The sequence below is a fragment of the Umbelopsis ramanniana genome (assembly GCF_025399195.1).
Source record: "Umbelopsis ramanniana AG unplaced genomic scaffold K450scaffold_18, whole genome shotgun sequence".
NCBI classification, from domain to species: domain Eukaryota; kingdom Fungi; phylum Mucoromycota; class Umbelopsidomycetes; order Umbelopsidales; family Umbelopsidaceae; genus Umbelopsis; species Umbelopsis ramanniana.
In genome coordinates, this window is record NW_026252104.1 from 109613 (window position 1) to 135889 (window position 26277).

The 26277-nt window shown below is 42.1% G+C and overlaps 13 protein-coding genes across 13 annotated transcripts; 4 read left to right on the forward strand and 9 right to left on the reverse strand.

Moving 5' to 3' along the window:
• Positions 1–764: 764 nt before the first annotated feature.
• On the reverse strand, positions 765–1384 carry K450DRAFT_234953 (uncharacterized protein). Its single transcript, XM_051588009.1, has one exon. The coding sequence runs from the start codon at positions 1138–1140 to the stop codon at positions 892–894; it is 249 nt and encodes an 82-aa protein (XP_051445871.1). The 5' UTR covers positions 1141–1384; the 3' UTR covers positions 765–891.
• Positions 941–2252, reverse strand: K450DRAFT_234954 (uncharacterized protein). Its single transcript, XM_051588010.1, has 2 exons — positions 1862–2252; positions 941–1800 (listed from the first exon to the last, which is right to left on the reverse strand). The coding sequence occupies exons 1-2, from the start codon at positions 2049–2051 to the stop codon at positions 1181–1183; spliced, it is 810 nt and encodes a 269-aa protein (XP_051445872.1). The 5' UTR covers positions 2052–2252; the 3' UTR covers positions 941–1180.
• On the reverse strand, positions 2218–4479 carry K450DRAFT_234957 (uncharacterized protein). Its single transcript, XM_051588011.1, has 7 exons — positions 3979–4479; positions 3676–3860; positions 3506–3607; positions 3326–3438; positions 3098–3259; positions 2323–3027; positions 2218–2244 (listed from the first exon to the last, which is right to left on the reverse strand). The coding sequence occupies exons 1-6, from the start codon at positions 4351–4353 to the stop codon at positions 2426–2428; spliced, it is 1539 nt and encodes a 512-aa protein (XP_051445873.1). The 5' UTR covers positions 4354–4479; the 3' UTR covers positions 2218–2244; positions 2323–2425.
• On the forward strand, positions 4243–6087 carry K450DRAFT_234970 (uncharacterized protein). Its single transcript, XM_051588012.1, has 3 exons — positions 4243–4911; positions 4994–5176; positions 5302–6087. The coding sequence occupies exons 1-3, from the start codon at positions 4420–4422 to the stop codon at positions 5917–5919; spliced, it is 1293 nt and encodes a 430-aa protein (XP_051445874.1). The 5' UTR covers positions 4243–4419; the 3' UTR covers positions 5920–6087.
• Positions 6088–6890: 803 nt separating this feature from the next.
• Positions 6891–7602, forward strand: K450DRAFT_234977 (uncharacterized protein). The gene is made up of 3 exons (XM_051588013.1): positions 6891–6981; positions 7092–7515; positions 7573–7602. The coding sequence occupies exons 2-3, from the start codon at positions 7200–7202 to the stop codon at positions 7581–7583; spliced, it is 327 nt and encodes a 108-aa protein (XP_051445875.1). The 5' UTR covers positions 6891–6981; positions 7092–7199; the 3' UTR covers positions 7584–7602.
• A 1927-nt stretch (positions 7603–9529) lies between these two features.
• Positions 9530–11845, reverse strand: K450DRAFT_234984 (uncharacterized protein). The gene is made up of 2 exons (XM_051588014.1): positions 10215–11845; positions 9530–10144 (listed from the first exon to the last, which is right to left on the reverse strand). The coding sequence occupies exons 1-2, from the start codon at positions 11813–11815 to the stop codon at positions 9703–9705; spliced, it is 2043 nt and encodes a 680-aa protein (XP_051445876.1). The 5' UTR covers positions 11816–11845; the 3' UTR covers positions 9530–9702.
• A 799-nt stretch (positions 11846–12644) lies between these two features.
• On the reverse strand, positions 12645–14483 carry K450DRAFT_234986 (uncharacterized protein). Its single transcript, XM_051588015.1, has 3 exons — positions 13777–14483; positions 13519–13715; positions 12645–13440 (listed from the first exon to the last, which is right to left on the reverse strand). The coding sequence occupies exons 1-3, from the start codon at positions 14458–14460 to the stop codon at positions 12930–12932; spliced, it is 1392 nt and encodes a 463-aa protein (XP_051445877.1). The 5' UTR covers positions 14461–14483; the 3' UTR covers positions 12645–12929.
• Positions 14484–16955: 2472 nt separating this feature from the next.
• K450DRAFT_234991 (uncharacterized protein) lies at positions 16956–18579 on the reverse strand. Its single transcript, XM_051588016.1, has 7 exons — positions 18424–18579; positions 18305–18364; positions 18059–18212; positions 17614–17998; positions 17420–17547; positions 17279–17359; positions 16956–17217 (listed from the first exon to the last, which is right to left on the reverse strand). Exons 1-7 carry the CDS (start codon positions 18554–18556, stop codon positions 16980–16982), a joined length of 1179 nt encoding a protein of 392 aa, XP_051445878.1. The 5' UTR covers positions 18557–18579; the 3' UTR covers positions 16956–16979.
• Positions 18580–18672: 93 nt separating this feature from the next.
• Positions 18673–19501, forward strand: K450DRAFT_234993 (uncharacterized protein). The gene is made up of 3 exons (XM_051588017.1): positions 18673–18974; positions 19039–19177; positions 19248–19501. Exons 1-3 carry the CDS (start codon positions 18713–18715, stop codon positions 19357–19359), a joined length of 513 nt encoding a protein of 170 aa, XP_051445879.1. The 5' UTR covers positions 18673–18712; the 3' UTR covers positions 19360–19501.
• K450DRAFT_234997 (uncharacterized protein) lies at positions 19323–21500 on the reverse strand. Its single transcript, XM_051588018.1, has 8 exons — positions 20956–21500; positions 20715–20888; positions 20519–20644; positions 20343–20449; positions 20213–20279; positions 20062–20150; positions 19562–19991; positions 19323–19501 (listed from the first exon to the last, which is right to left on the reverse strand). The coding sequence occupies exons 1-8, from the start codon at positions 21446–21448 to the stop codon at positions 19464–19466; spliced, it is 1524 nt and encodes a 507-aa protein (XP_051445880.1). The 5' UTR covers positions 21449–21500; the 3' UTR covers positions 19323–19463.
• Positions 21501–22291: 791 nt separating this feature from the next.
• On the reverse strand, positions 22292–22816 carry K450DRAFT_270657 (uncharacterized protein; the record flags this gene model as incomplete). Its single annotated transcript, XM_051592973.1, has 1 exon — positions 22292–22816. The coding sequence occupies one exon, from the start codon at positions 22814–22816 to the stop codon at positions 22292–22294; it is 525 nt and encodes a 174-aa protein (XP_051445881.1).
• Positions 22817–22924: 108 nt separating this feature from the next.
• Positions 22925–24718, forward strand: K450DRAFT_235000 (uncharacterized protein). Its single transcript, XM_051588019.1, has 3 exons — positions 22925–23192; positions 23567–24448; positions 24514–24718. Exons 1-3 carry the CDS (start codon positions 22982–22984, stop codon positions 24669–24671), a joined length of 1251 nt encoding a protein of 416 aa, XP_051445882.1. The 5' UTR covers positions 22925–22981; the 3' UTR covers positions 24672–24718.
• Positions 24683–26160, reverse strand: K450DRAFT_235004 (uncharacterized protein). Its single transcript, XM_051588020.1, has 5 exons — positions 25744–26160; positions 25539–25678; positions 25417–25475; positions 24899–25351; positions 24683–24875 (listed from the first exon to the last, which is right to left on the reverse strand). Exons 1-5 carry the CDS (start codon positions 26062–26064, stop codon positions 24838–24840), a joined length of 1011 nt encoding a protein of 336 aa, XP_051445883.1. The 5' UTR covers positions 26065–26160; the 3' UTR covers positions 24683–24837.
• Between the last annotated feature and the right edge of the window lie 117 nt (positions 26161–26277).

Here is a 26277-nt window from a genome sequence, read left to right on the forward strand (position 1 = left end):
CGTCCAGTGTGTTTTCAGTTACCAAACATGAGTTATCCTGAGTGAAATATGTTGGTGAAAGCAAACCGGCAGTACCCTTTTTTTATTTGGAACATGCTGTGAAAAAGTAAGGGCTTATTTTTGCCGCGCGATAGCTTACATCAACGCTTAGCCCCAATGGACAGCTTGAAACGTCATTTCTAGAACGATTTTTTAATGGTTGAAATTCCCTTCCTCTACTAAATGAAGATAATAAAAAATGTCGCTTTACAACGTGAAAAAGGCGGGGTGCACTAAACCATATTTGTCGGTTATCAGACCATCTATTCCAAACTACTTTCCTAGGAGGTCAACTGGATCGTATACCTCTCAGCTAATAATGAGCATAAACTTATTTCCAATCGTGGTTGCATGATACAGCCTATGGCCAATTGATCTGTGAACTTATATATGGAAGAAGCTATACTACTATAAACGAAAACAAAGACGAGATAACGAACTGATTAAGAAACTGTTTCAATTGATTTTGCCATATCTAAATCCAACTTTTAAACAAGGCCTGTTCACTAAGGGTGGGTTTTAAAGTGTCGAATTTTTATTATGGTTCACCGGATTCCCTTAATTCTATATTGACTTATTATCGAATGAATGTGTTTTAGCTCTACCAAGCAAACTATACAAATTCGATATAACGGTGCTATTGCCAGATAATCTTAAGAGTGTAACACTTCCGCACTATGATACACATCGCATGCTATTGAAGCATTGGAGGTAATAAAACGGAAATGGATGGTGTTGCTAGACATTTTACATCACTAATTTGATATCTTTCGCCTAACACATGACATTTCTGGGTATGTTTCCACCACTGGTATTTGCCCGAAATGAGTAACCATGCTACAAAGCTAACCATCATCTGAGTTTTCTAACCTTCAGCTCCGGTACCATCAACGGCTGCCTTGCTTGAAGATCCACCCATTGTCCGCACTGGCCACAGTATCCCTGATGAACGATGACGTGCTTTCCTGTATTTGACGTATGTTCTCTGTCTATCGCTCTCAGCCTTACGGGCGGTGAGTAGGGTCTTCCATTTGAGGCGGATATTCCGTGGTAAAAGTTCATATGATACCTTGTGTTTAAACGGTCTTGTAATGAGATCATGTTGCTCCCAAAGGTTATCACAAACTTGCGCTTTTAGAACTTACCAAAAGCGACTTGTTTTCGTTTTGAGCCACATGTTACGTATAGATATGGAGACATCACTGGTGGGATCACACAGGGGACACAGCCCTTCTTTCTTGGGACCAATTCCACGCTGCCAACGTGGGGAATAGAGATCATCCGGGCCACGAGGTGAGTTCCATGTTACAGCGGTGCTATTGAATTGTATGTCATTCAGATCATTGTCTAATGCCAATCGAGGCAGTAAATTCAGTATGGTTTCATTGGATGGAACAATCATAACAACAAGAGACGCAGAATTATTTAGGCTTTGATGTTTAATAGCGTACTCTTTGGGAGCTGGTCTTTTTGCAATGAATATCGAATTTTCTTCTGCTTTTTGATGCGTTGATATACCGTTTTTGTATTCGCTGGATCGCCTCAATTCATTTTGTAATATCGAAGTACCTCTCAGACCGCTAAAGCTTTGTGATGGCACGTCATAGGTAGTTAAACCGTTTTCTTCAGAGCTATGTTGCGACAATGAAAATCCGTTCGAATGATCTGGTAGGCAAGTCGGTGATGGAGTCTGGTCGCCACTAAAACTCGATTCATTTTCGGTATCCGATGTATTAGACAAAGTTTCTAGAAACCTTGCATCTAGCTCGAAGGTCATAAAGGGGTGCATTTATAAAAAATTGGCAAAAACGATTGTGCTTACTATCGGTGTGTGTGGAAGTGTCCGCAGAGTCAATGCAGCACTCAACAAGGCAGTTGCAGTCATGGTTGAAGCATTGAAAACAGAAGGTGTCGTCTCCATCGTTATCTTTTGTAGCCACTATGGTTTGAGTGTCATGAAGTTTATCGCATGTTGCCGCGTTGGATGGCTCTTTTTCTTGCTTGAATGTCATAGTATCTTCATCACATTCACTATACCTAAGATATGATACTATGTCAGGCGGTGAAATGATAGAACCTTCGTGCTGTAGGCGAGTAAAGTCGTTTTCCCAAGCATCCAGAGCAGCTGAGCCTAGGACTTTGGATGGGCTTTTGATGACAACGCTAGCATTTACTCCGGCATGCCCAATAGGCAGATTTCTCGCACTCAAAATTCAATGTAATATGGAATAAATGATGAGAAAAACGAGTGTATTAACTAAAGCTACACTTATAAATATCTACCTTGGCGATAGATTCATTGATATTAATCAAGCGGGCACAAAGAAGAAAGTCAAACGCAATATATCATCGTCAAATTATGTACAATGTGAAAAATTCTGCCAGTTCAATCATCTAAACCCAGCAATCGTCTGGCTTTATCTTTTGAGTTGGCTGGTTTGCTTGTATGGTATTCGGGAGTATCGAGATCATTCAAAATATGAAAGTTTAGACCCATATCGTCACTGTAGTCTGGAGCTTCAGATCCATCGTATAAAGGCATTGGCGGTCGAATTGTTTTTGTACCAAATTCAAAATCATTGTCCTCTGAAGATCGATTGGTACCTTCATCACCCCGTCTTGTTGTGTGAGTTATGTATGGTTCTACGTTATTGAGCATTGGTTGAGGTAAATCAACCAATCGGTAAGCACCGCGATTAGATGAAAACCATGGCTGTACGAGAGGTCTTGCGAAGGCATTCCATGTTTTTCGAAGTCTTCTCATGATGAATCCAGGGTATGATTTTTTGGAGGAGACAGCCTCTGGCGATGGAGTCCATGGGCGTCGCCATATATTGTCATCGTTCTCATCTCCGGAAAGGTATTCGCCGGACTTCTCTACAGAATCAGGTGTCGTATCGTCAAAACGGCAATACTCTGAATTCGAATTTCGATTAATTTTGAGAGCAGTTCGAGTGAGATACTCTGCTGTTGTAAGTCCAAGAAAAGCTATTTTCAAAATAACACATTTCCATTAATTGATTAATTTGTGGTGTTCTAAGTATTTGCCTACCCTTACCTAAATGAATATGGAAAAATGCGAGACGTAACATGGAGAAAAGGGCAATAATAGTAGCCAACGTTAACAATGCACTGGCTAGCAAAATGTGCTGTTCGTTGACATATGTCGTTGTATCAGCTTGCAGTGTCTCGCTGCCAGACTGGCCAAGATACTGTCGAACTACACAATTTCAATAAATTGATAAGCTGATTATACTTTTCGGTAGCTCCCATTGCTTTTACTTACCTGCAGTGGAGTATAAATCACTTTTTGTGAATGATAAATACAGCACGTGGATGCACTGCCATAGGTACCATATCAAGGACAATGTAGCTACAGTGATTAGAGTAGCAAAATATCTTTCAATCGAAGTCAGCTAAAAACGTCAGGGATATTACGTGTTAAAGACTTTCTTGTAATACTAACTTGTAGTTTTTGTCTCCTACGCAACAGTTCAACCATCTACAGTGATGGTCCATTCCAGAAACACATTTGTTACACGACTTGCAGTGGCGCGTGGCCTCGGGTCTGTACCGATTGGTTATCATCACATTCGACAGAATTATCTCCTTGAACATTTTACAATGATTCCTTACACTTTTACCCGGCAAATGCCACATAGTCCAGTACGGGCATTCACAACAGAAACACCGACTCGTCGCACGTATGATTGGCTTCGAGGAGTATCAATTCGCTTTTTAGCTACAGATCCGTCTTCAGTGTCGATCAAGGACGTGGTCAGGCTAAGGAGTTTCGTTAGGACACTAAGAAAAGCCATAATGTATTATACATAAGGCACAGGGTCAAGGAAATAATGCTTCAGGGGAAAGGGTCTTTCCGAATAATTTACAGTTCAAAGCATCACTGTCAAATGATAAAAACACAATCAAAAAGGATATTGGATAGGTCCATGCGGTATCTAGTAAAAGGCGTCCGTCGAAAATGGTATCAAGTTCTTCTCCTGCGTCCTTTCGATTCAGTGTGATGGCGTCCAGGAAATGATTGAGGAAGTAGAAAAAGCAGAGATCAAAAATGAGCAGCAGGGACCATTTGATCAGAAAGAGGTTATCGTATGGTCGGACAAACCCATGTGGACGGAACCAGTTGTTCGTTGACCAGATTGCTAAATCATTGTTTCTGTGAGTGCAAATGTACGTACTCATTAAGGATTCAAGAGAGCAACAAGAACAAGCCAAAAAGCCGAGCAAAGGACATCCCAATAAGGAGCAAAAGGAGAAATCGGCGTTCCTTGCAGATCTCACCTCACACCGCATTTTTTTTTTCCATATCCGACCGCGGCAAAGTGAACTCTGGAGGATTAATACTTACTCTACGCGCTAATGGTATTGACAAGGAGCAAAAGCAGTTTATCTCAGCAGCAGTCCACTGACCGTGTCAACATCACAGTTTTTGGAGCGACGGGATTCACAGGCAAATTCATTGTCCAGGAGATCTTCCGCCTTCAGCACGAGCACAAAATTCCAAAGGCGTTCAAATGGGCTATTGCAGGCAGAACCAAAGAACGCCTAGACAGCATCGCAGAAGCCCTGGCAGCAAAATATCCTAAAACAACCATGCCACAAGTTGTTATTGCCGATGTTAGCAACCGCGAATCTATCGATGTTATGGCGAGAACCTCGCAAGTTATCATTAATGCAGTTGGCCCATTTCGTTTCCTTGGCGAATACGTTGTTAGGTCCTGCGTTGAAAACTTCTGCGATTATGTAGACATTACAGGGGAACCAGAGTTTATTGAAAGGATGCAGAGAACCTACCATGATCAAGCCGTGAAGAGTGGCGTTACTATTGTCCATGCGTGCGGATTTGATAGTGTAAATGTGATTTCCTACGTCTGCCGAGAATTTTTTGCATGACACCTAAATTAACACTAATACTTCCCTTGTTGAATTACAGATTCCCACAGACTTAGGTGTCCTTTGGACCAAAAATCTATATGTAGAGGAAAATCAATTGCCGACACAAATGGAGATGTTTTTCAAGCTCAAAACTGGTCCATCAGGCTTACGTGGCAATTATGCTACATACGAATCTGCCGGTAAGCCAATTGGTGAAAAGTGTGCAGAGTTTCATGGGAAGGTAAACTGACTGTTTCATTCGGAATGCGTGTAGTGCACGGCGTGAGCTCTGTAGAATTGCTCCGCGAAATCAGAAAAAGCTCTAATCTCGCACCACTCCCGCGACCCGTTGGACCGAAATTGAAGTTTCATAAATGGTACAATTGGGATGATGAACTTCAGGCGTACGTCGTTCCATTTGTATTTGCAGATCCTTCGGTTGTCAAATTGTCGCAAAGACTATTTCTAACTGGCTATGGTGTGACCCCTTCAGCATCAAAACAAGCTCTTCCTCCCACCGTTCAATTTGCAGCATATACCATTCTTCCATCTCTCTTAGTAGTTATTCTATACTACATGGTATTGATCATTTTCGGAAGTCTCAGTTCTACGCCTTGGGGACGAACTTTACTTCTCAAGTACCCCGAGTTTTTCTCGTACGGACTGTTTTCTAGAAATGGACCTACCGACCAACAATTACAAGAAACAAGTTTCGAAGTTACATTACGCGCGAAAGGCTATTCGAGCAAAGCACCCCCAGCCCCTGGAGCTCAACCAAATGTCGACATAACCACCAAGGTACATGGGCCAGAACCAGGCTATGTTGCTACTCCTCGCATGGTTGTTCAGGCTGCATTGGCATTGCTTGAGGGCAAGCAAAAGAGGGACGTCCCTGTAGGTGTTTTGACACCTAGCGTTGCCTTTTGGCAAACCGACTTAATAGATCGGCTGCAACAGGTTGGCATTCAATTCGAACAAATCTAGTCAAAACGTATCTATCTTATCCCATGCCTCTCCTCGTTATAACGAGTAAGAAGATGCACATTATCATATGCTTCCTATGGATATGGACGCTTTCATATCTTATCTCCTTTAATAATAAGAACCAAAAGACAAACTACAAATTGAGATGGCTATATTACATGTTTGATTTTTTGTTCATTTTTGTTTTGAGGCGGGTGGTAACTGTCTACAAATTGCTGAAGCTGAAGTAGTGAATTGCCGAAATTAAATGGACGTTTTTGGTTGCTTTTAGAAATCGACGTCAAGGCCAGCACGATGTGGATCTAATGCCATGTCATCTCCATCCATTCCTGCTCCATGACTTGCTTTGGCGTCCTCAAAGGCTCGCTGACGAATCACATCCATTTCAAACTTATTCTTCAACTGTCCTATTTCCTGAATGAGTTCCGTAATGGCATCACCCAAAGCATTTTCTGGTGTCGTATCTGGAGCTGTCTGAATCTTCAAAACAAAGTTGTGTTCCAAAGGATGCGGTATTTTGTAACCTGCAAACAGTACGCGAGGGTCCTTCAAGAGTTGCCTATAGATAATTTTGATGGTTTGTTATGATTGCTTATGGACGTTTTTTCCAGATTTTTGATTTCTTACATTCGTAGCATATTTGCTAGAGTGTGATCTTCTCTTTCTATCTTGAATGTAGCTGCATTAGGAATCTTGGTATCCTCCTCCATTTCCACTCTGATGAAGAAGCTTTAATTAGTATGCTTTTGCAAATTCAATCCTACGTTTGAATCCAAAAGCACTAACTTTCTCTTCCCCTCCGGTATCACGAATAGTTCGAATCGATCTGGTGCGTTCATTATAAATGCTGGAGGTAATACCTTACCAGTTCTATCACTAACTGGTGGCTTTTGAAGGTTCGGCTTACCTGTGGCAGCGGGGATAACGTCATCGTTACTGTCAACAAATTTATTTTACTAAAGTAATCGCAGCTTCAAGTCTTTTCTGTTGTGGCCTCCTCGGTGTGGTGAACTATCCAGATCTGCTTGCGTGGGACGTACGGTAGTTGTTGACAAAGATCAGGTATGTATTGTAATAAGATACGATCAATGACGTTGCAGCTCTGTATTGCGAGTAATGCTGGGCTCCTTCAATTCTTTACTAACACTTGCTATCATTTAAATCTGATCTAGACGATTTTAACCAACCTTCACCTCTAATTAACTCGATATCCTTACGACGGGCGATAGCACCATATAAAACACGCACTGAATTGCGAAACATAATCAAGAACATATACCATGCTTCCCTTATCACTTTTGCACACTGCCTCTGGTCATCCTATGCTGGTTGAATTAAAAAACGGCGAGACTTTCAACGGACACTTGGTCAATTGCGACAACTGGATGAATCTCACCCTGCGCGAAGTTATACAAACCAGTCCAGATGGTGATCGCTTTTGGCGTCTACCTGAATGTTATATTCGTGGAAATACAATCAAGTACTTGAACGTTCCCGAGGAAATTATCGACATGGTCAAGGAAGACGAGAGCAAACAGCGACAGAATAACCGTGGAAACCGAGGTGGCCGAGGTGGTCAAAACAGTGATCGCGGTGGTAGAGGAGGTCGAGGACGCGGTGGTCAAGGTTATACAAGAGGAGGAGGTCGAGGAGGTAGACCATAGGCTACGATTTGCAAGACACCACTTAGTTTTTTGTAGAGATCAACAATACTTTCATTGTATAAAGCGTTTATGAACTCAATTTGTTACCAAGTGTCGTTTATCACCTTAAATACGGTATAGGTATACTTGTGTAAGACTCGGTAGAACGATCAATTGGTAAACCAAAGGTCTGCCACATGATTCGGAACCGGATTGCAACGTGTTCCATACTATATAGAAGAGCAAATTGGAATTTTCAGCAGTGCATGGCAAGTTCTTTACCAATCATGAGCTCTAGACATAACCATGGGTATACCCCTAGCTTGCGTAAGTGTTCGAGGTGGTGAATAACCGCTGCAAAGCGGACCGTTTTGAAATCAAGCATTCAGCATACCAGCCACCGATCAGTTCGCAATACTTCAATATCTCCTATGAAATCTGGACCCTACTTGTCAAGGCTTCTTGCAAGAATGGGAGGTAGAGTAGGAGCGCATACAATATCAGGAGTAGTATAACCAAGATGTCGAATATAGAATGCTTAGAACCCTCCCTGGATAATTCACAGCATACCATTTTAGAAATTAATAGGCAAGCTGCTTAAATCAAGCACGAGGCTGATGAGCTAAACAGGCAATGTTGATGCCTACCTGTCAATGGTTACTCTGTTTTAAATGGATGAAGGCTGCTGAAGAGCTTTGTTATTTAATTCTAGCGGCGGCAAGATTGGCAAGTAAACAGAATAACACAAAAGGTAGATAATCATTCGGACGCAATGGCTTATGCGCCAAAGCTAAACAAGGTGCTTCTCCAAGGCCAATTGCGGTTGCGGCATCGTGACTCTTAGGAGTACATAAAAAGACTAAGGAGGTGCAATAAGTATGCTTGAGGATTAATTTACCGTTGTATGATTGATCAAGAATAGCATACTTTAGGCCACAATTTAATCCATGTTTCTAACTCGTTTCCTCAATTGCTATCTCAGCTGGATGTGGTTGGTTCAGCTTAGAAAGAGATAGGCACTGCGGCTGATGAGGATAGTAGAAACGACCAGTAAGATGCCGCAGAGAAATCCAGGAACTTTGCCGTCATGCTATGTGGTGGAAATTCATGTGGGCCCAGGCTAGAGGGTCTCCCATTTTAAACCACCAAAAAATCAAAAAGATGAACCCTTAGCCAACATTGGGACAGATATATATTCAGCGGTATTCCCCCACTTGATAATCCCTTTTATCACCGTTCTCATCTTTACTTCCTAAGCTTTTGCTTTCCAGTCCAACCATACCCAACCCATTCCTTTCTTTATACGATCCAAGCAACTCTAACGATAACCCTATGTTTCAAATCTCCAATTTCTCTGGCTTTTCCTTCAAGTCAAAGCGTCGTTCGCTCTCTCTTTCCAGATCGTCTTCCGTCAGCTCTAGCTCATCCAAGGAGAGTATTGGTTCAACTGAACGAAAACTCTGCTTCTCTCGCGTCGTGATTGTCAACAGCTCGTCCACCTTTGTCATTGTTGACGATGCCACAAAGCGTGGGGTGTCTAAAAGCAAAATTCCTCATCTATTGGGCAGGAACCAATGGGACTAAAATAGTCAAAAAAAACTTTGCATGGCATCAACACCCAATGCTTTGTCCCTCATTGAGGAGTCTATATCCCGATTACTTTGATCGATACCATACCCACGCCTTTTTGTTCGGAAGAGCTAGCACTTCTTTGTAACCTGGTGTAGGAGGTGTGGATGCCAATGTGATATCTCAATCTAGCCCCACTTTATTTTAATGCTTTCACACAGTTACGAATGAGAAATAAATTTTACTACGAGCCATAAGGATGATCTACACGTTTTATTTTATCATGTGCTATATAACAACTGATCAGTTCATATTCGGGCTGAACGATTCGACATTCGCACAATGAGGATTTGGACACCAAAAGCATGAAAAAAAAAAAAAAGCGTTCCCCGCATCAATACCTTCACAATTATCATTGCATACAGCTATTTTATTATGACCATTAGGTCTACAGAAGTATCCGTAGAGTGTAAATTATATATAAATACATTATGTTTTATGACGACTCCGGAACTGAAGAGGTTGACAAGGATAATAGAGCATAGATATTGCCAGATGCAAATAAATGTTTCTAAGGGCAGTTGGAAGCATCTTGGTCGATGCAAGAAACAGCAGTAGCCCACTGTTCGACTCCTCCAATGGTGAGGACAGCCTTGAGAATAGCGGCAATACCTTGACCAGCAACGAGACCTCCAGCAGCTGCGTACATGAAGTTATCGTAGTCAGTGGCACGAATGCGCTTCCAGATCTTTCCTGCTGTCCAGCCAGCAACCATAGCAATAGGGACTTCAGGGGCAGTGTTAATGAAACCGACACCGACGGCAGAGACGGATGGCCAGAAACGGTGATACTTCTCGGGAACGAAGAAGAACTTGACGGCAGGGAAAATGATACCAATAGCAGCACAGACACCGGTAATAATGGCAGATTCACGAGGAATGCCTTCACCACCGGTAAGCAAAAGAGTGACGTTCTTCCAGGCGTTAACAGCAACGAGACCGAATTCACATTTACTGTTGATGAAAACAAGGTCAGTCAATTAAAACACATTCTTAGTAGCATATTCCGCAAAATGAAACTTACACATTAGGATCGGTGTCGATAATGCATGGCCATGCCTTTGCGAACAAGATGAAAAGACCAACACTGATACCAACAGCAAAGAAAGAAGCAACCAACTGAGCGTAGAACTGAGAGCGAGGGGAGGCACCAACCAATTGACCAGTCTTCAAATCACCAACCATATCGACAGCCTGAGCAGCTGCGGAGGCGGAGATGTTACCGGCGGAAAGGTTGTTCTTTTGAAGCTGGTACAAGCTGCCAGCGGGAATAGGGGCGAAGATAAGTTGGGTGATTTTGCCGACAGCTCCAGTAGGGTTGATATCAGTTTCACCAGAGGCTTGGAGACCGACGAAGGACAGAATAAAGGCAAGAACGATGGCCAAAATGCTTTGGTATACAGCCATTCCGAATAATTTACCCATAACAGCGCAAGTCATGATAGAAGAAGCGAGAGTACCTCCAACCCACCAGGTCATAGGGACGAGCTCTTCTGCGGCATACTGGTTATCCTCAACAATGTTCTCAGAGGTATTCTTGGGTGTCTTCTTGGTGACCTTGTAGTAAATCTTCTTAATTTCAACACCAGCTTGCTGGAATCCACGCCAGAGGGACTTATAACGGACAAGAACTTCGGTCAAAGTAGCAAAGACCATGAGAGCAATACCGGGCCACAAAAAGAAAGATTGAGCAGTAGGACCAGCGGCTTTGAAACCGTATCCACCAACAAGATAACCTCTTTGAACAAGAGCGGGACCAATGATACCGAAAGGAAGCAATTGTCCAACGAAGAAGGCCCATACAGTAGATCCGGGAGTCATAAGACCGGCACCGAAGAAAGGCATATCCCAGGTGAAAGACCAACCCCAATCAGCATCAGCAGACATCAAAGGAGCATAGTTAGCATCATGACCGATCCACCAGAGAATATGAATAGTATCGAAGAAAGGAACCCAATAAGCAATCAATGCCCAGAGGAAGGAAGTGGCGAACCAAATACCCATCCATTTTGCCTTGGCCATAGCTTGCTTCTCACCATCAGCAGAGTTGTGAAGAGAGATAATAGTGTTAGCAGTAGCACGAGGGGTAGGGAAGACAAGGTCTTGGTTAACGACGAAATGTTGACGAAGAGGAACAGCGAAGAAGAGACCATAGAAAGCTGCACAAAGGGTCCAAACAACAAGAGTACCAGCATCTTGCTCCGGGGTGGTCATAAGTCCAAGCTTGTACATGGCGGGGATACCGGCGACGAAACCTGCGGACAAACCGCCAGCGGTTGTTGCAGCAGATTGAGCGGAACAGTTTTCCTTAGGGCCAAAGTAACCACCACCCCACTTTGGTGGCAAAGTTCTGGAAAGAGGCTTGAGAATGGCAAAAGAGAAGATAGCACCAAACAAGGAGGCACCAAATGTCCAACCAATCTTCAGACCAAGGTAAGTATTAGATGCAGCAATAACACATCCCAAGAGAGATCCGACGATGGAAGCTCTCCATGTGAATTGATACTCCTCAACAAACTCGGAAGCGACGGATTGAACTTCAGGAATAGTTTGCTTATACTCGTCTCGGACATCTTCGGTCAGAGATGTGTCGTGCTCGACCTTCTCATCGTAGTTGGTCGCCATCTGTACTAGTAGAGAAAAGGACACAAGAGAGATAGGATCAAGATGGGGGGCGTACGAAAATACAGGGATTTTATATATGTGATGGAATTGGCCTGTAGCTGGGTTTCTATCAAAAAATTTAAAATTATCGCTGATTGTGGTGATTGGTACCAAATAAAGTTGTATGCTCGTCTAGAGCGCACCTTCAGACGGGGCTCGTCATATGCTTTGACCTCTATCTGTGAATGAAAAAGGCCGTCTTTCCCCAGAGTTGACTTGTGCGCCTCAACTAAATACATAATTCATGAGTAGAAGTTGACAACTTGTTATTGTATTCCTAAACTTGCACAACTACCAGGTAAAAAATTATTCGGTTCGAGGTGGTACTGGCAACAAACACATTTTGTCAAGATGGCGCGCCACCAAGGCCGATAAATTTCTCACCTTTCCTATAAAATTTGTTGGCACATTGCTTTATTTAGGCAAGGTTCTCTGCCACGAGAAACCGAGGAAAGCCACGGTCATTGCCAAGTTATCGCCACCTATCATCCCATTCATTCCGTGTTTGGAGAACCATACTGATCTGATATCAAACGTTCGTTTCCATGCAGCTGGACTACATTTCGGCTCCCATTATTACTCATCTCTTGTCGGCTATTTTTGACTACACCAATCATGGAGTTTTTCGAGCTGAGAATTAGTCGGGGACTTGATCGGTTTTAAGCATTGGCTATCCAAATGCAGCAGATTGTTACAATTTTGGCAAAGTTCCTGGCAATAAGGTTCATAGAAAACTGATTCTATGGAGATTAAAAGAGGTTGACTTTCTATCTTTGATATCGCCAGCATAGATAGACCGTGTGACCTACCTATAACGATTTAATCGGGCTACTTTCTAGTCGTGAACTTCTCAACCTTCTATCGTCAAAAGATTGGCGCCCAGCCGAAGTCAAAGTAGCTCCTCCATAATACCCTTTTAGCCAATATTGCCATATAGAAAACGAGAGTGTGTCTCTTTCATTTAGTTTTTTTTTTTTGTAGAACTTTTTTTTTTACAGCGCGGAAATGGTGTTCAATTTGAAAGCGTATGACAAACAGTGGTGAAACGCAAAAAAAAAAAAAAAAAACTTTTTTTCTAATTGATAATGGCCTTTCCCAAAGTAACAAATGCAAGGTCACTATTACATTTTCGGAAATCATCGATGTTGTCGAAAATGTTCCCTCCTACCCCGCCGAAAGGCCCTGTAGTTGTGGAAGTGATAAGCAGCTGAGAAGACTCCGCCGTGGTAACAATTTTACTAAGATCGTGAAAGGTTTCAGATTGCTTCCAACCATGGCGACTGGAGCAAGCTTCCAACTTGCCGGCTTTCTTGGCGCTCAACATGGTACAAGATTCAAAATGTTGGGTGAGAGCTGCTTTATCGGGCGTACCATTGTCGTCCTGGCTGAGCCCCGGGTTGCGATTTATTTCATTGGACCCTCGATGCTGGTTCGTACCTGATGACTTTGAATAGCTTGAAACCTTCTCCTGGAATCTTTGTGTCATGGCTCGACCCCGGAGCTTGAAATACTCGGTGGCAAACAATGAACTTTTAATGGAGACATCATAATTCAGCGCTCGAATGAAAAATCTCTCCAAAGTATTCCTAGGTAAGCGTGAAAGATGTTAATGGTATACTTCTTCACAAAGAAATGTTGGCTTCAGTCATGAAAGTCAACATTACATGTAACGAACTCCTATTTCAGGAAACAGACTGATGAAGTCTATGTTGTACACGGCACAGTCATCCCAAACTTTGACGGCAAGAAGGAGAGCACCAAGTATTGTGAGTCTCCAGTTGCCATCATACAAATCGATTTTGGAAGATTTGAGCATACGCTCAATGTAAATCAAGGTAATGATGGCACATTCAGCTCTGAGCTACAGAAAAATGAGATGATGGAACCATATATGATCTAAAATATCGCGTGATTGATCTTACCTCTCCGCATTCGAAAACGTAGGCAAGCTGCTCGTGAATCTGGCGCCACTTAGTATATGGAACATTGCCATATGGTCCCCTATGCGATGCTTCCCTATATAGTAGTACGGAGTCTGTAGAAAATCTGAGCGAGGCGTGATTGTTACAAATGATCTCGTATATAACGTCCGCAACACATTTGACAGTCAGATCAACGTTGCCTTTACTTATGGTCGCATCCACTGTTAACAATGAGCTTGTAGAGTTGCTCTTCACCAAGGACTTTAGGCTTGGTTTACTAACAGTATCTCCCGTGGCGGCTGCCGCAGCGTGAGATGCTGAAATGTTGATATATGGCGGAGCTTCTTGAGATGCGATCTGACTTTCCGTTTTGCTAGATTTTACCATTCCTGGTTTTATGGTTTGCTCCATTAGGTCTTCAGTTGTGATGCTATTTGATTCATCCTCAGAACTGTCGGAAAAGTGCACGTCCGGAAAGCTGAAAACTTCTTCTCGCTTCATGAAGTCAGACATCGACATGGGCTGTGCCATGCCGAATTCGTCCGCCTGGCTACTTGATGAGCTGCTAGTTGATTGGCTACGGGTGGTAATGGCATTGCTAGAAAAGTCATCGCTGATAGACACGGGCTTGCGCACTACTTTTGGATGTGGCTTGTGTGGGCTTTGAATTTCCGAGAGACTCATGGCCGGTGAGCTGATTGTTTCTGGAGACTCTGTGACAGTATCAAGGTTGGATGCAGTATCATCGTTATTACTTTCTTCAAAGCGATCACTGGACTTCTTCTGCTTCAAAGGTTGTCGTTTGATTGCGTACTGGCTGACACCGATGACTGTCTTCGCCCTGGTCAGGGTTTTCATACCCGCAGGTTTAAGAGAACTGTTTGGTGAAGCTAGATTACTTTCTGCGATGTCTTGTGTTGAATCTTGCTGGTTGATGTTGCGAGAAGGGTTGATTTTGGATGCACAACTTCGCGTTCTTCGTAATGATTTTGACTTCACTAGAGTGACAGCTTGACGTGTGCGGACCGCTAAACTTGATCTTCGTTCCAAGTTGGACGTAATTTGAACAGTGTGCCTTTTCTGAGCCTTTTCACTTGAAAGCCTCAATTTAGTCAATTCGACTTTCTTATTCGTTTCTAACGCTATCATACTTGAGCCTTGTCCAACGGGAGTGACTTGAGCGTCTTCAAAATCACGATCAATATCTCTGGGAATGGTATAGGACTTGACTAGTTTTCCAGGACTACGGGAAATGTCAGCAGCCGTCTCTTCATCGGTTTTAGATACTGGTCGTATGGTGGACCGACTTCCGAAAAGCCAGTCTGTCACTAGGCTTTTCAACTTGGACCCACTCTTCTTATAGCCTCGGCTTTTGTTTGACGACTTTGCTCCATCTCCTCCTTCTCGTGTTGTGGACATTTTTGTATATCGTTTAAGATTAGGTGCTGTCATTGATTTGGACATGGGTTTGCGTATGGTAGATTGAATTGGCATATTACTTTCATCCTCCTGACGGCCTTCACTAGCTGTTGTATTATCCTCAATGGCCACAGTTGTTTTTTCATATTTAAATGCTTGAGCCAACACCTCCATTACAGCAGGTATATCGCCTTTGGGTATAACAGATGTGAGAACCTCGGATATGCGGGGTAAAGCATCAATGATGGTATTATTGTTATCTTCTTGAATGGCAGGTAAAGCTGCCGAAAAGTGAGTGGATTGCGCAGTTGATGAAGCATAGCCTGAATCAACTACAGGACTATATATGTCTGGCTTTGCTGTTCTGTTGATGTCGACATGAAGTCTAGGCGTCTTTCCATCAAGTACCTCAACAGACAGAGGCTGTGTATATTCAGTAGTGGCAACACAACCAATCTTTGGTTGTCTTTTTTTGAACCCAAAGGTGTACATTGAATAATTTCCGTTGCGAGTTGTTCTTTGACTATTTGTTTGAAGTGGCTATTCACTATGTCGTCGTTTAGATTTGATTGAGTTCAGAAGTATTGAACAATGAATAGTGAGTGTCAGCAAGTGTGATGTGCCTATACGCCGAAAAAAATGAAAGGAATGGTATGGGTACTCTGGCTATAATTGATAAAGGAGTGTTTGGGGTGCTAGCAAAGAGAAAAGAAGCAAAGTAAAGAAAGCAGGCTGAATGAAAACCACAAAAATAGTAGTAGTGTACCTTGATTTGATGATTGTGGAAATTTCAGATCATTGATACTCGGGGACTTATCTGATATCATTCTGGCCTGTGGGTTTCCACATCTTCTTGCTCAAGTCACCGCGTGCCCGTGATTACAGTACAGTAGCAGGGCCGGAGAATATCACTAGTATGCAGTTGACCAAAATAAGAATGTCTTTTAGAAATTTGACTGACAGAGATGGAATAGGCCCGACGCACAGACATTCCTCATTCCTCTAATTTTATACATTATGCCCCCCCCTCCTCTGCTTTGAACTAGACCCACAAGTCGATGTGCATCCTAATGTTATACAAATCGTGGGAATGGATATTCATTATGTACGCAATTCCATGACACATCGTGCCATGAGATACTGTGATAATTTTCAATGCTTGCGTTGAATTAAGACAACGTTCGTTCTACCTTATGGTAGCCTAGTGATATGATGGCTACTCAGATGATATTTTTAATTATAGCCAAATTTCAAAATGCATAAAATCTACAATTTAGAGTCATGTTTTTACAGGTATACGTATTTGTCCTTTGACTGACTTTCCAGAGCCGGCTGGGAAGTAGGAATTCCAGGTGTATCTTTTTCGCGCTGCAACAGGCGGTTGATGGCTCGACGCTGTTGAACGGTGTCTTTCAGCAAGCGTGTAAATAAGGATATGTACTTTTCGACATGATTAACTTACCTTTTCATCTTTTTCATTGCCGCTCATAAGTCCTGCTGATGCATCTGGATTGAATCCAATTTTTCGAATAGCATCCGCTGAGAATGCGCTTGGCGCTTGCTTATCATTATCCGTTATAGTAGCTGCAGATGATATTAGACTTCACTTGTATCTGCATGCTAATGAGCAGAAATATGGTTTACCTGGTTCTTTTCCAAGTCCTGTTGCCAGTCGCAGCATTTGCGCCCCAATATCGTTACGTGATGAAAGGAAATCGCTATATAGTTCATATTAGCAAAATAAGAACTCAAATGGAAATGAATATTCGATTTAGGGCAGATACTTACGCCAATTCCTTCTTATTCTCTTTACTGTTGTTTGCTGACAATAGATCGTTGACTGATTTTCCGTTGGTCACAACTCCTCGCCCATCCAGAACATATGCAGCATTATCATTTGCTGCTCTACTGTGAGTATAGGCTCTCCGTGCCTGAGCTGGAATTTCATCTTTAACTTTATATACATGTCGGCCTTGAACATCTTGAGCTTCTGTAGCACTGCAAATTGCCATCGTAATGTTGCTGCGAACAATATGGATTAGTTCTGCTTCATAATCAAATTTTTTGGGGTTGAGATACTTACCCAGAAACTAGCTCCATTCTTGAATTTTTGGAGCGCTTAAACGCATTCCTAATATGGTCTTCGCAATATATGCCATTTCGTCTATTCGTATAGTGTTAGAGCTTTTCCGCCTAAAAGGTTACTCGCATAGAAGTGGCCTACCTGTCAATGATAGTAGAGCATTGAGATCCATTGCGTAAATATGCTTCACATTCTCCACAATCTTTGCTCCAGCCGATAATGAAAATATTGTTGACCTGATCTACATGTAAGCCGGTAATTGTGTCGGTCTGTAGGTAACGAAAGCATGTCAATCTCGATGGACATTCGAATATACTGTTAGTTACTCAACTCACCTCTGTAGGCCTTAAAATCTTTGGCTGTTGGATGCCAACTATCATTCCTCGACGAAGGCGTGTTGCCCATGTTTCGTGTGTTTTACCAAAGAGTAGAACATTGAACTGAACATCTATTAAATTTGTAATTTTCAGTAAGCTGTATTTGGTGTTCTTCGCTGATGTTCGTTCTAGCGGGTCGGCTGCGAGCACTCCAACTGTGGCCCAATTCTTTAATTGATTTGGATCAAATTTTCTCATTTCAGTAGGTTGCTCGAGTAGAGTAGGAAAGTAGGCGGCGGTTGATTGTTGTAATTTTGCCACATGTTGCTCTACGGACTGAATTGGCACAAAGGTTTGTGCCATTAGCCGCTTTTTCACTTCTTGTGCTTTCAAGATGCGCTCGCTAAACATTCTATGAGCATTGAGTCGCATATGGATCCTTTTCTTTGACCAAATTACTCACCTTATCCGAAATTTAGACATGGGTTCAATGATAATAGCACTCGCCGTTTCCAACGTTGTTGGATTGCAGGTTATCGGATTGCTAGATGCCTTATTTTTGGAAGCAGAATCCTTACTTCCTGTTGGCTCTTGCGTTAAAGAATTTGAAGTGTTGCCTAGGCAAAAGTGATGTTAGGTGATTGAAATCAAAGACATAGTTGTCCTTTGTCAACTTATACGATGTAAACCTTGATTTGAGTAGTTATACCTTTTCGTTTCAAGCTCCCTAGTTTAGAATGCAAATCCTTGAATTTGCTGTAGACTTGGGCTGTAAACTTTATCAGAGCCAGCAATGGTATTCAACGTACAATCAAGAGCTACTCGTACCGTCATTTGCGTTGTTATTTGAGTGTAACCGTGTCGACAACTTTTGAGATGACTGGTCCATATATTTCAATTCCTTATCATTAGCAGAAGTAGACTGTCGATTGCCAGAGTCCTTCTGGGTATGATTTGCCATTGACAGTGAGTTTTAGTTACGCGTTATTTAAAGGCAAGAATACGCGCCAGCGCACTGCAAACCCCGAAATTTTGAATGAGACGGCTTTTCGAAGGACTCGTTTCGGGTCTGCTGGAGTTCAATCCAGATATCCCGGTTAACGGCACACAGTAACGAATGCGAGCTCTAGTAACCGTCGGGTCTACAGGTTTCGACGATTTGATAAGGTCCGTCATAGATGGAAAGGTACTTTCGACACTTTACGAACTAGGCTATGACCATCTGACGATTCAGTATGGATCTAGCAAAGCCATATACAACGATCGGCTTGAGCGAATTTCGACCACGTCTAACCGAACTCCCGTTATCGAAGGTTACAACTACAAACCTGATCTTAAATGTGATATGGTGGAATCAGATCTAATAATCAGCCACGCAGGTAAGAAATGTTTCTATTCAATACTTTGAGGCAAATGAAGTTTTAATTGGATACTCTGCATTAGGCTCAGGATCCATTTTAGAATCCTTACGTCTCCACAAGCAGCTGATTGTGGTGGTGAATGAAAAGCTACTCGACAATCACCAGGACGAACTTGCCTGCGCCTTAGAGAACAAAGGCTATCTACTTCGAAGCACATGCCGGTAGGTTAAACGTTACTAGATATCCCCTTCTGGAAGCTTGATTAAATCGTTAAAGTGAACTTTTATGCAGACAACTATCAGACGTGTTGAATGCGCTTAAAAACAAGTACTTTATTCCCTTCCCTGAACAGGACACTAGTATATTTGCTAGCTTTCTGAACAATGAAATGGGATTCAAGTAGTAATACTAAATGTCAATTGTACATATCCAAATATACACTATACAATAAATAAAAAGTATAACAAATGAGAATGGCGAAGGTTTATCAAACGAAGGATGCCAGCATTATTCTGCGTCTGAGTCTCCATCGTGATATAATGTTACTAGACCGACATGATTAGATTGGATGGATTTCATTCATTGTCAAAGGTATTTCAACTTACCAGATGAAAAATTTGCAAATGGATCCAAGCTTGTATTATCGGTGTTTGTCGAATCTTCATCATCTTCTTTTCCAGAGAATGTAGAAAAGATATCAAAGCTTTTGCTTTCCTTGATATTTCTAAAGTTGATGGCGTCAATACCTTTTGACGGTTCTGGTATAATGGGTGGAGTCATATGTCGTAAAAGAGCAAAGTTGATCGGTTTGAAAAATGCATGCGATTTGATATCAGATGCGCCAGCGCGTGAACCTAAACGACGGTATTCATCCTTGTGTAGTAACCGCTGGATCAAACTCTTGCATGTTTTGGAAATATTTTGCACTGGATATACTGGATGATATTCTCGAGGGTCGGGAAAATGGACCTCTTCGCGTAAAATATTTCGAAATGTTGCATTTCGGTTGACACCTTTGAACGGCGTTGTCGCATACTAAGAAAGATTGCTTATGAGCATCCTTCTTCGACCTACATTTATATCACATATATATAAATAAACATACCAGCATTTCGAAGATCAATATTCCAAGCGTCCACCAATCTACCGTACTACAATGGTGGTTACCGCGAATGATCTCAGGAGCGAGATACTCTGTATAGCACTGTGATGAGCCTTCAATCTTATATCCTATTCACACCTTGATAGAGACATACCTTCAGTACCGACAAATGAGTTGGCTTTTAATTTTGAGATACAGGACTTTGTATCCAGGCTGGGGGACTGTTACAGTGACATAAGTTAGTAAATCTTTTCAGCGAGCCTAAGATCTCATTTGCAACGTACTGAGTAGAAAAATGACGATTTGATGACTACTGGTTCTGAAGTAGGAGCTTTCGAGCTCAGATCGAAATCAGTCAACATAATATGACCACTTTCATGCAGTAGAATATCTATTAAGAGATGTTTAAGTGATAGTGCATGGAAACATTTTTAAAAAAAAAATCAGTGCAAAAACGTACTTTCTGGCTTTAAATCTCGATAGACAAAACCCATTAAATGCAAGTATTCCAGAGCGGCAGTCACCTCAGCCGCATAAAAACGGGCTTCTGCTTCTTTAAGGCATTTACCCGGACGCAATTGAAGTGCTATACAAATATATCACGGTATTAGGTCGAGATTACAGAAAGAAACCAGTAAAAATGAAACGGCTCAAACCTCGAAAGAATTCTCCTCCTGTGCAATATTCCATACAGAAATATAGATGATCGTCACTCTGGAAACTATGGTATAGCGGAACTATAAAGGGGTGGTGACACGAGGATAGGATTTCTTGCTCTCGTAAAGCTCGCTTGATTTTGTTACGTTTAATCATTTCAGCCTTTGAAAGAACTAGGAAGCAGATCCACCTTAATACATACACTTGTTCTACCCGGTATTTTCTTTCCTGACAACTTACCTTTCATTGCATAAAGTTTGTCTTTATCCTTGCGTCGCACAAGAAAAACTCTACCTATATCACCCTTTCCAAGGAGTCTGATCTTTTCGAAGCAACTGGACCCTACTTGAATATCCTTTACTTTAACGCTATTTGAAGCATATAATCGTTTGGAAGTGGGGGTTTGATTAGCCTGATCTCTGCCTGCTTTAACCAATGTACTAGTACTGCTGGATAATCTCTCCGAAAGCAATTGACTAGGGATACTTTTGACTCCAGTATGAGACCCTAGGAAGTCTGGATTGGATGCTGTCCTTCGTATTGGATCGGAAGCTATGCTCATGGTAGTTGATTTGTCTGGGAAATCGTTCACCGGTTCCTCATTAGGTGGTGTTGCGTTAACAAAGGGTTTGGATGGCAGATCAGCGGAAAGTTGAGAATTCAGTATTTTATGCGCTGGTATTGAGAGCCTCGTTGTCTGAAGGGAATTGAATGTGGCAGTTGCTGTCACCATGGAGGAGAGAGAGAACAAAAGTACCTGCACTAGAACCTCGACCGAGTCTCAGTCATGAACCAACGAAAACGAGGGCCATAATCGAACTCCGATTTCGTTTGGGAGCACCAAACCTGAACTCACTGGTCTGGTTTTTTGTCTCATTCAATGCCAGCCGCATAGATCACAAAACGGTGTAAACAACCTGTCAAACGTTTGTTTTTCAAAAAGAACTGCTTATCAAGATCGTCTGGTTTGCACTGTATGAAATGTCTGAAACTCAGTAAACAGCCAGCCATAAAACGTATTTGCTTACAATTTCCCATGACGTGGTAAACAGTTCAATGCAAAATGTAACAACCTGTGCTTTAATTACGATGAAGACTGTGTATCGATGGCAATGATACTTACATTCCAAAGTTGGTATCAGGGTGTTTAACGTTACGATTCGCGTTTTCCGTACCAAATTCATTCATCTTAGTCATTCCGATTGGATAGCTATAACCCTATGTTGGACAATGCTGGCAGCTGTGTTGCAGTAGCATCTTATGCGGTCAAATAAGTAGACGAGTTCAAAAGCAATAACAAGAAGAGGCTTTGTAGAATTATATAAAATTGAGAGGGTAAGTATAAAAATGTACAAGCTGAGAACAGAGGAAAATAGCATTTTTATATACAAAGGGCTCGTAAATGAAAGGACAATCGATTAACGGCTTTCGATAATGTATCCTCCAAAGGTCTATGTCGAGAAACTCAAAAAGAGGGAGTGCAAATGATACTAGATGGATAGCTACTATTAAGCTGGCGCGTATCGTATAAAAAATGGTTCGCCCCTCCAAGGGATCATTGTTTGTAAACGCCAAATCATTCATCGTCAATATCAAACGACAACTTCGTTTCTTTCTTTTTCTTTTCCTTTTTTTTCTTTTTTTTGCTTTCATCACCGGTAGAAGCAGTTTCAACGCCATCCAATTTTCCATCCGCATGCTTCCGTTTCATAGCTTTGCTTCCTACAGTGACTGAAGAGCTCGGGCCATCAACTGGTTTTTTCTTTGGTCGAAACATTAATTTTCCATTTTCGTCGACAGATTTGGTATCATCGCTTGCTTCGGTAGTGTCGTCCTCCTGTGATTTGCTCAGATCAACTTCCTCGCCACGAAGATGGCGCTGCAAGTCTGCTTCACTATAGTGCTTCCCTTCTTTTAGTACGACGACTTGAGCGCCTTGAAACTCGTCATATTCGTCATCGTCGTCTTCTGGATTCCAATCTTCAAATTTCTTCTTGATGGGATCTTGATGCTTTGCCTTCAATTTCGCTAGAAATGGGGCTTCCTTTTGCACGTACTCCAAGTTTTTGGAGAGTTGATATGGCGTGGGGTCCTTAGGCATAGCTACAGTGGTATGGGTTTTGCGGACTTTGTGATGAAAAATCTGTTTGGACTGTGAGAAACAGTCCGTTCGCTACGTCATGCGGTCTTTGGCTCGCTTTGGCGGTTTCAGTACGTTCGCTCAAACTGTTGTTCTCCCATTCGGCGGTTCGTTCTTACTGCAAAAATGGCATTCTCACCCAGTGATTTCAAGAACAAAACGCTTGCTGAAGAATATCAAGCAATTCTCAATGATTTGAATAAAGCTGTGCATGAAAATCAGCCCGACGATGTGCTACAGTTCTGTGCCAACTTCTTTAGCCGCCGCCTCGAACACGATCGAACGCAATCACGACAGAACATATCAAGAGAAGCTCCACATGATGAAGAAATAACAGGTATATTTTAATAATAATTTTTTGAAATGTATACAAGTTGTAGAGATAGCGAGGATAGCGCAAAAAACGAGGTCATCAACTGCAAACCCATCGTGTGCTTTTCGGCTACAGCATACTCGTCAATTTAACCGAGCTTCATACCGTCTTACTATCCATTATTTGGATGAATTAGAGTCATCTATGCAATAATGTTGGAAAGTGGGCTTTCATCAGTCATTATACAACATCAAAGTTATATGGATCGTGTATTATTATTTTATTATTTTTTCGCAAATCCTCCGCGTCGGTATATCTCTACATTTGATCTCACAAATCAAGTTTACTGACACATTTTTGTTTCTTCACCTCTTTTCAATTTCCCCCAATGTCTTCAGAGGACGCGGGACATCCACATGACCTCCAGAGTCTCCAGTTTCCACCTGTAGCAGACAACGAGCCAGTAGATCAAACGCATTTGACCGACAGCAGTGACGAGGAGGACTTAGACGATGAAGCTCGCGATACCTTTGGATCCATGCCAGCTATGGAAGCGGGGGCTGGACATAATCGAGGAAGACGAACTTCAGTTAGTGCAGAATCCATCCAACCTTCAGCGAATCCAAATTATGTTAGAAAGGCTATTCCTAAGACACATGAACAGCGTGAACGTATACGACTTGCAGTCCAAAATAACTTTTTGTTCAAAAATTTCGACGAAGAGCAATATCAAGATGTAGTCAATGCTATGGAAGAAAAGCGAGTTCCGGCTAATACCACTGTGATTGAACAAGGCGGTGTTGGAGACTTTTTTTATATAGTGGAGTCCGGCTCACTAGACTGCTTCATTTCCAAAGACGGCGGCACGCCTCACAAAGTCACCGAGTACTCTGCTGGTGGTAGCTTTGGTGAATTGGCCCTCATGTACAATGCTCCACGAGCAGCCACCTTAATCACAACATCTGAATCTGTTCTTTGGGCACTCGATCGAGTCACCTTCCGTAGCATTCTGATGGAGAATACATCACGAAAGAGAAGAATGTATGAATCCTTTTTGGAGGAAGTCCCACTCTTGCGATCTCTCGAACCATACGAACGACACAAGATTGCAGATGCTCTTGAGTCTGTTTACTTTGACGATGGCGAAGAAGTCGTTAAGGAAGGAGATGTTGGTGATACTTTTTATATGGTTGAATCTGGTCAAGCCATTGCGTACAAAAATGGACCAGACGGAGAAAAACAACAAGTTTATCGATATGAGAAAGGAGGCTATTTTGGCGGTAAGTTACTTTGCTTCTCGTTTACTCACAACGCCACTCCTTTGCTAACTCAACTACTGGTTCAGAATTGGCATTATTGAATGACAGTCCTCGTGCTGCAACTGTGGTCGCTGTTGGACGTTTAAAATGCGCTACTCTAGGAAAGAAGGCATTCACCAGACTTCTCGGCCCAGTTCGCGACATTTTGAATCGTAACTCGGAGAGCTACCAAGGATCAAAATAAATTTTCTAAATCAACGGCTTTACAATTTTTTTTTTCTTTTTTTCATATAAATATATAAATTGGCGAAAGTGAATGTACAATACAATATTCGTTCTATGTTGAGTTCTGGCTGGTTTTGAGTTTTTTTCTGGCAAGATAGCGCTCTTTAGCACTCATTGTGGTCTCCTCAGAAGTTCGCTTTTCCAGCTTCTTCTTGAACTCCTCCTCCTTCTGCTTTTCCTCCTCACGTTCACGTTCTTGTCGTTCTACCATTTGTCGTTCTACTTCCTGACTCATTCGCTCTCTTTCTGTTTGGCCGCTTTTGCCGGTTCGTTTGGCTGCACTCTCGGCCAATTTTTTACGTTTGTATTCTTCATATTCCTCTTGTCGCTCTTTCGTTTGTGGATCAGATGACGACAAGCTCATGAAGCTACCAAACTTTGGTCTGGCTACGTTGAGACCAGCTCCTAGTAGCTGACGTTTATCAACTATAACATTGTCATCATTTAGCACCACATCTTTGCCTTCCTTGCGTGCTTCTTCTACCAAATCGGTATCTTGATCTTCTTCGGGGTCACGTACTTCGACCTTTGATGCAATTCCTTTGATAGAAGCTTCCACCACAGCCGCATGTGCTTCCTCCCTTTTATCCAACATCTGTCTGTAAAAGCTGGTAATTGATTTCTTCTTGGAATCCTCCTCTATAGATTGATTTGGTGAGAAGGCGAACAACAATAGCGGATAAGCAGTGCATTGCAGCTCTTACCTTCCTTGCGCCTCTCTTCCGCTTCCAGCCTGCGTAGTTCTTCTTTCTGTGCCTTATATCTAATGATCCATAGATCAGTATCTCTCGTTAGAGATGGCCATATTTTGTTTCAATTCACTTACGATGATGTTACAAAAGTTTCTTTGTCTCCAAACTCGTCTCCTTCCTCTTCACGTTCTCTTTCAACTTTCTTTTCCTCTGCTCGCAATCGATCTCTCTTTCTAATCTCTGCCATCTCTATCAAACCTTCTACGTAGCGGGCCTATACATTGACATGAGTATTTTCACTTTGGATATGCGGTACATACAATATGCGTTACAACTAACCTTCTTATTGTCCTTGCCCTTTAGTTGTTCCTGCTTTTGTTTTTCTGCTGTTTTCAAATCATCGTAAACCGCATCATAGTCAAAAATATTAGGATCTTCCTCAAGTGCTTGCTTGTGTTGCTCTTCGATCTTTTTGTTGGTCATTGATGTATAGCTTGTCAACTGCTTGTTAATGCGGTTCTTGTGGCTGTCTTTCGTCTCTTGTTCTCCTGGTTTTAAATCGTCAGCATCGTCGTCGCCTCCAAAGAAGGCCTTCGGTATTGAGCTAGGAGGCTTGGACTTTTTCAGAGATGTATTGAGACCAAACTTCATTTTCGACATTTTGGAAATGTGAGCTGTGTGACCCCGCTATGGTAGAAGCTCAGGCTATAATTTTTCCTTTGGGCTCACAGTCAAAGTGTGATTTTTGCCCGCCGGAGTACAACCAGACTTGACTGTGTGCCTTCTACGAAGGGGATATAAATATATTATAAGGCTATATAAGGAACGAATTCTGGACTATATTTCCTCTTTACAGTTCCAATGTCCAAAACA

Coding starts and splice junctions, on each gene's coding strand:
- K450DRAFT_234954 (XM_051588010.1), bottom strand. CDS start 2,051: ATGACATTCAAGCAAGAAAAAGAGCCATCCAACGCGGCAACATGCGAT. Junction 1,801..1,861: donor CACTTCCACACACACCGATA/GTAAGCACAATC, acceptor CCTTCGAGCTAG/ATGCAAGGTTTCTAGAAACT.
- K450DRAFT_234984 (XM_051588014.1), bottom strand. CDS start 11,815: ATGGCGACCAACTACGATGAGAAGGTCGAGCACGACACATCTCTGACC. Junction 10,145..10,214: donor ATCGACACCGATCCTAATGT/GTAAGTTTCATT, acceptor TTTCATCAACAG/TAAATGTGAATTCGGTCTCG.
- K450DRAFT_234977 (XM_051588013.1), top strand. CDS start 7,200: ATGCTTCCCTTATCACTTTTGCACACTGCCTCTGGTCATCCTATGCTG.
- K450DRAFT_234970 (XM_051588012.1), top strand. CDS start 4,420: ATGGTATTGACAAGGAGCAAAAGCAGTTTATCTCAGCAGCAGTCCACT. Junction 4,912..4,993: donor ATGCGTGCGGATTTGATAGT/GTAAATGTGATT, acceptor GTTGAATTACAG/ATTCCCACAGACTTAGGTGT. Junction 5,177..5,301: donor GTGCAGAGTTTCATGGGAAG/GTAAACTGACTG, acceptor CCGAAATTGAAG/TTTCATAAATGGTACAATTG.
- K450DRAFT_234993 (XM_051588017.1), top strand. CDS start 18,713: ATGCGAGCTCTAGTAACCGTCGGGTCTACAGGTTTCGACGATTTGATA. Junction 18,975..19,038: donor TCTAATAATCAGCCACGCAG/GTAAGAAATGTT, acceptor ACTCTGCATTAG/GCTCAGGATCCATTTTAGAA. Junction 19,178..19,247: donor CTACTTCGAAGCACATGCCG/GTAGGTTAAACG, acceptor ACTTTTATGCAG/ACAACTATCAGACGTGTTGA.
- K450DRAFT_234957 (XM_051588011.1), bottom strand. CDS start 4,353: ATGCGGTGTGAGGTGAGATCTGCAAGGAACGCCGATTTCTCCTTTTGC. Junction 3,861..3,978: donor ATACCGCATGGACCTATCCA/ATATCCTTTTTG, acceptor TATGTATAATAC/ATTATGGCTTTTCTTAGTGT. Junction 3,439..3,505: donor GTAGGAGACAAAAACTACAA/GTTAGTATTACA, acceptor TTCGATTGAAAG/ATATTTTGCTACTCTAATCA.
- K450DRAFT_234991 (XM_051588016.1), bottom strand. CDS start 18,556: ATGGCAAATCATACCCAGAAGGACTCTGGCAATCGACAGTCTACTTCT. Junction 18,213..18,304: donor AGGGAGCTTGAAACGAAAAG/GTATAACTACTC, acceptor ACTTTTGCCTAG/GCAACACTTCAAATTCTTTA. Junction 17,360..17,419: donor TGCTCTACTATCATTGACAG/GTAGGCCACTTC, acceptor CTATACGAATAG/ACGAAATGGCATATATTGCG.
- K450DRAFT_235004 (XM_051588020.1), bottom strand. CDS start 26,064: ATGTCGAAAATGAAGTTTGGTCTCAATACATCTCTGAAAAAGTCCAAG. Junction 25,679..25,743: donor AGGGCAAGGACAATAAGAAG/GTTAGTTGTAAC, acceptor GTCAATGTATAG/GCCCGCTACGTAGAAGGTTT. Junction 25,352..25,416: donor GGAAGAGAGGCGCAAGGAAG/GTAAGAGCTGCA, acceptor ATCAATCTATAG/AGGAGGATTCCAAGAAGAAA.
- K450DRAFT_234953 (XM_051588009.1), bottom strand. CDS start 1,140: ATGATCTCATTACAAGACCGTTTAAACACAAGGTATCATATGAACTTT.
- K450DRAFT_235000 (XM_051588019.1), top strand. CDS start 22,982: ATGGCATTCTCACCCAGTGATTTCAAGAACAAAACGCTTGCTGAAGAA. Junction 23,193..23,566: donor ACATGATGAAGAAATAACAG/GTATATTTTAAT, acceptor CAATGTCTTCAG/AGGACGCGGGACATCCACAT. Junction 24,449..24,513: donor GAAAGGAGGCTATTTTGGCG/GTAAGTTACTTT, acceptor CTACTGGTTCAG/AATTGGCATTATTGAATGAC.
- K450DRAFT_234986 (XM_051588015.1), bottom strand. CDS start 14,460: ATGAGTCTCTCGGAAATTCAAAGCCCACACAAGCCACATCCAAAAGTA. Junction 13,716..13,776: donor ACGTTTTCGAATGCGGAGAG/GTAAGATCAATC, acceptor ATTTTTCTGTAG/CTCAGAGCTGAATGTGCCAT. Junction 13,441..13,518: donor GAAATAGGAGTTCGTTACAT/GTAATGTTGACT, acceptor ACGCTTACCTAG/GAATACTTTGGAGAGATTTT.
- K450DRAFT_234997 (XM_051588018.1), bottom strand. CDS start 21,448: ATGGTGACAGCAACTGCCACATTCAATTCCCTTCAGACAACGAGGCTC. Junction 20,889..20,955: donor CAAACTTTATGCAATGAAAG/GTAAGTTGTCAG, acceptor TCTGCTTCCTAG/TTCTTTCAAAGGCTGAAATG. Junction 19,502..19,561: donor ATTTGCAAATTTTTCATCTG/GTAAGTTGAAAT, acceptor ATGTCGGTCTAG/TAACATTATATCACGATGGA.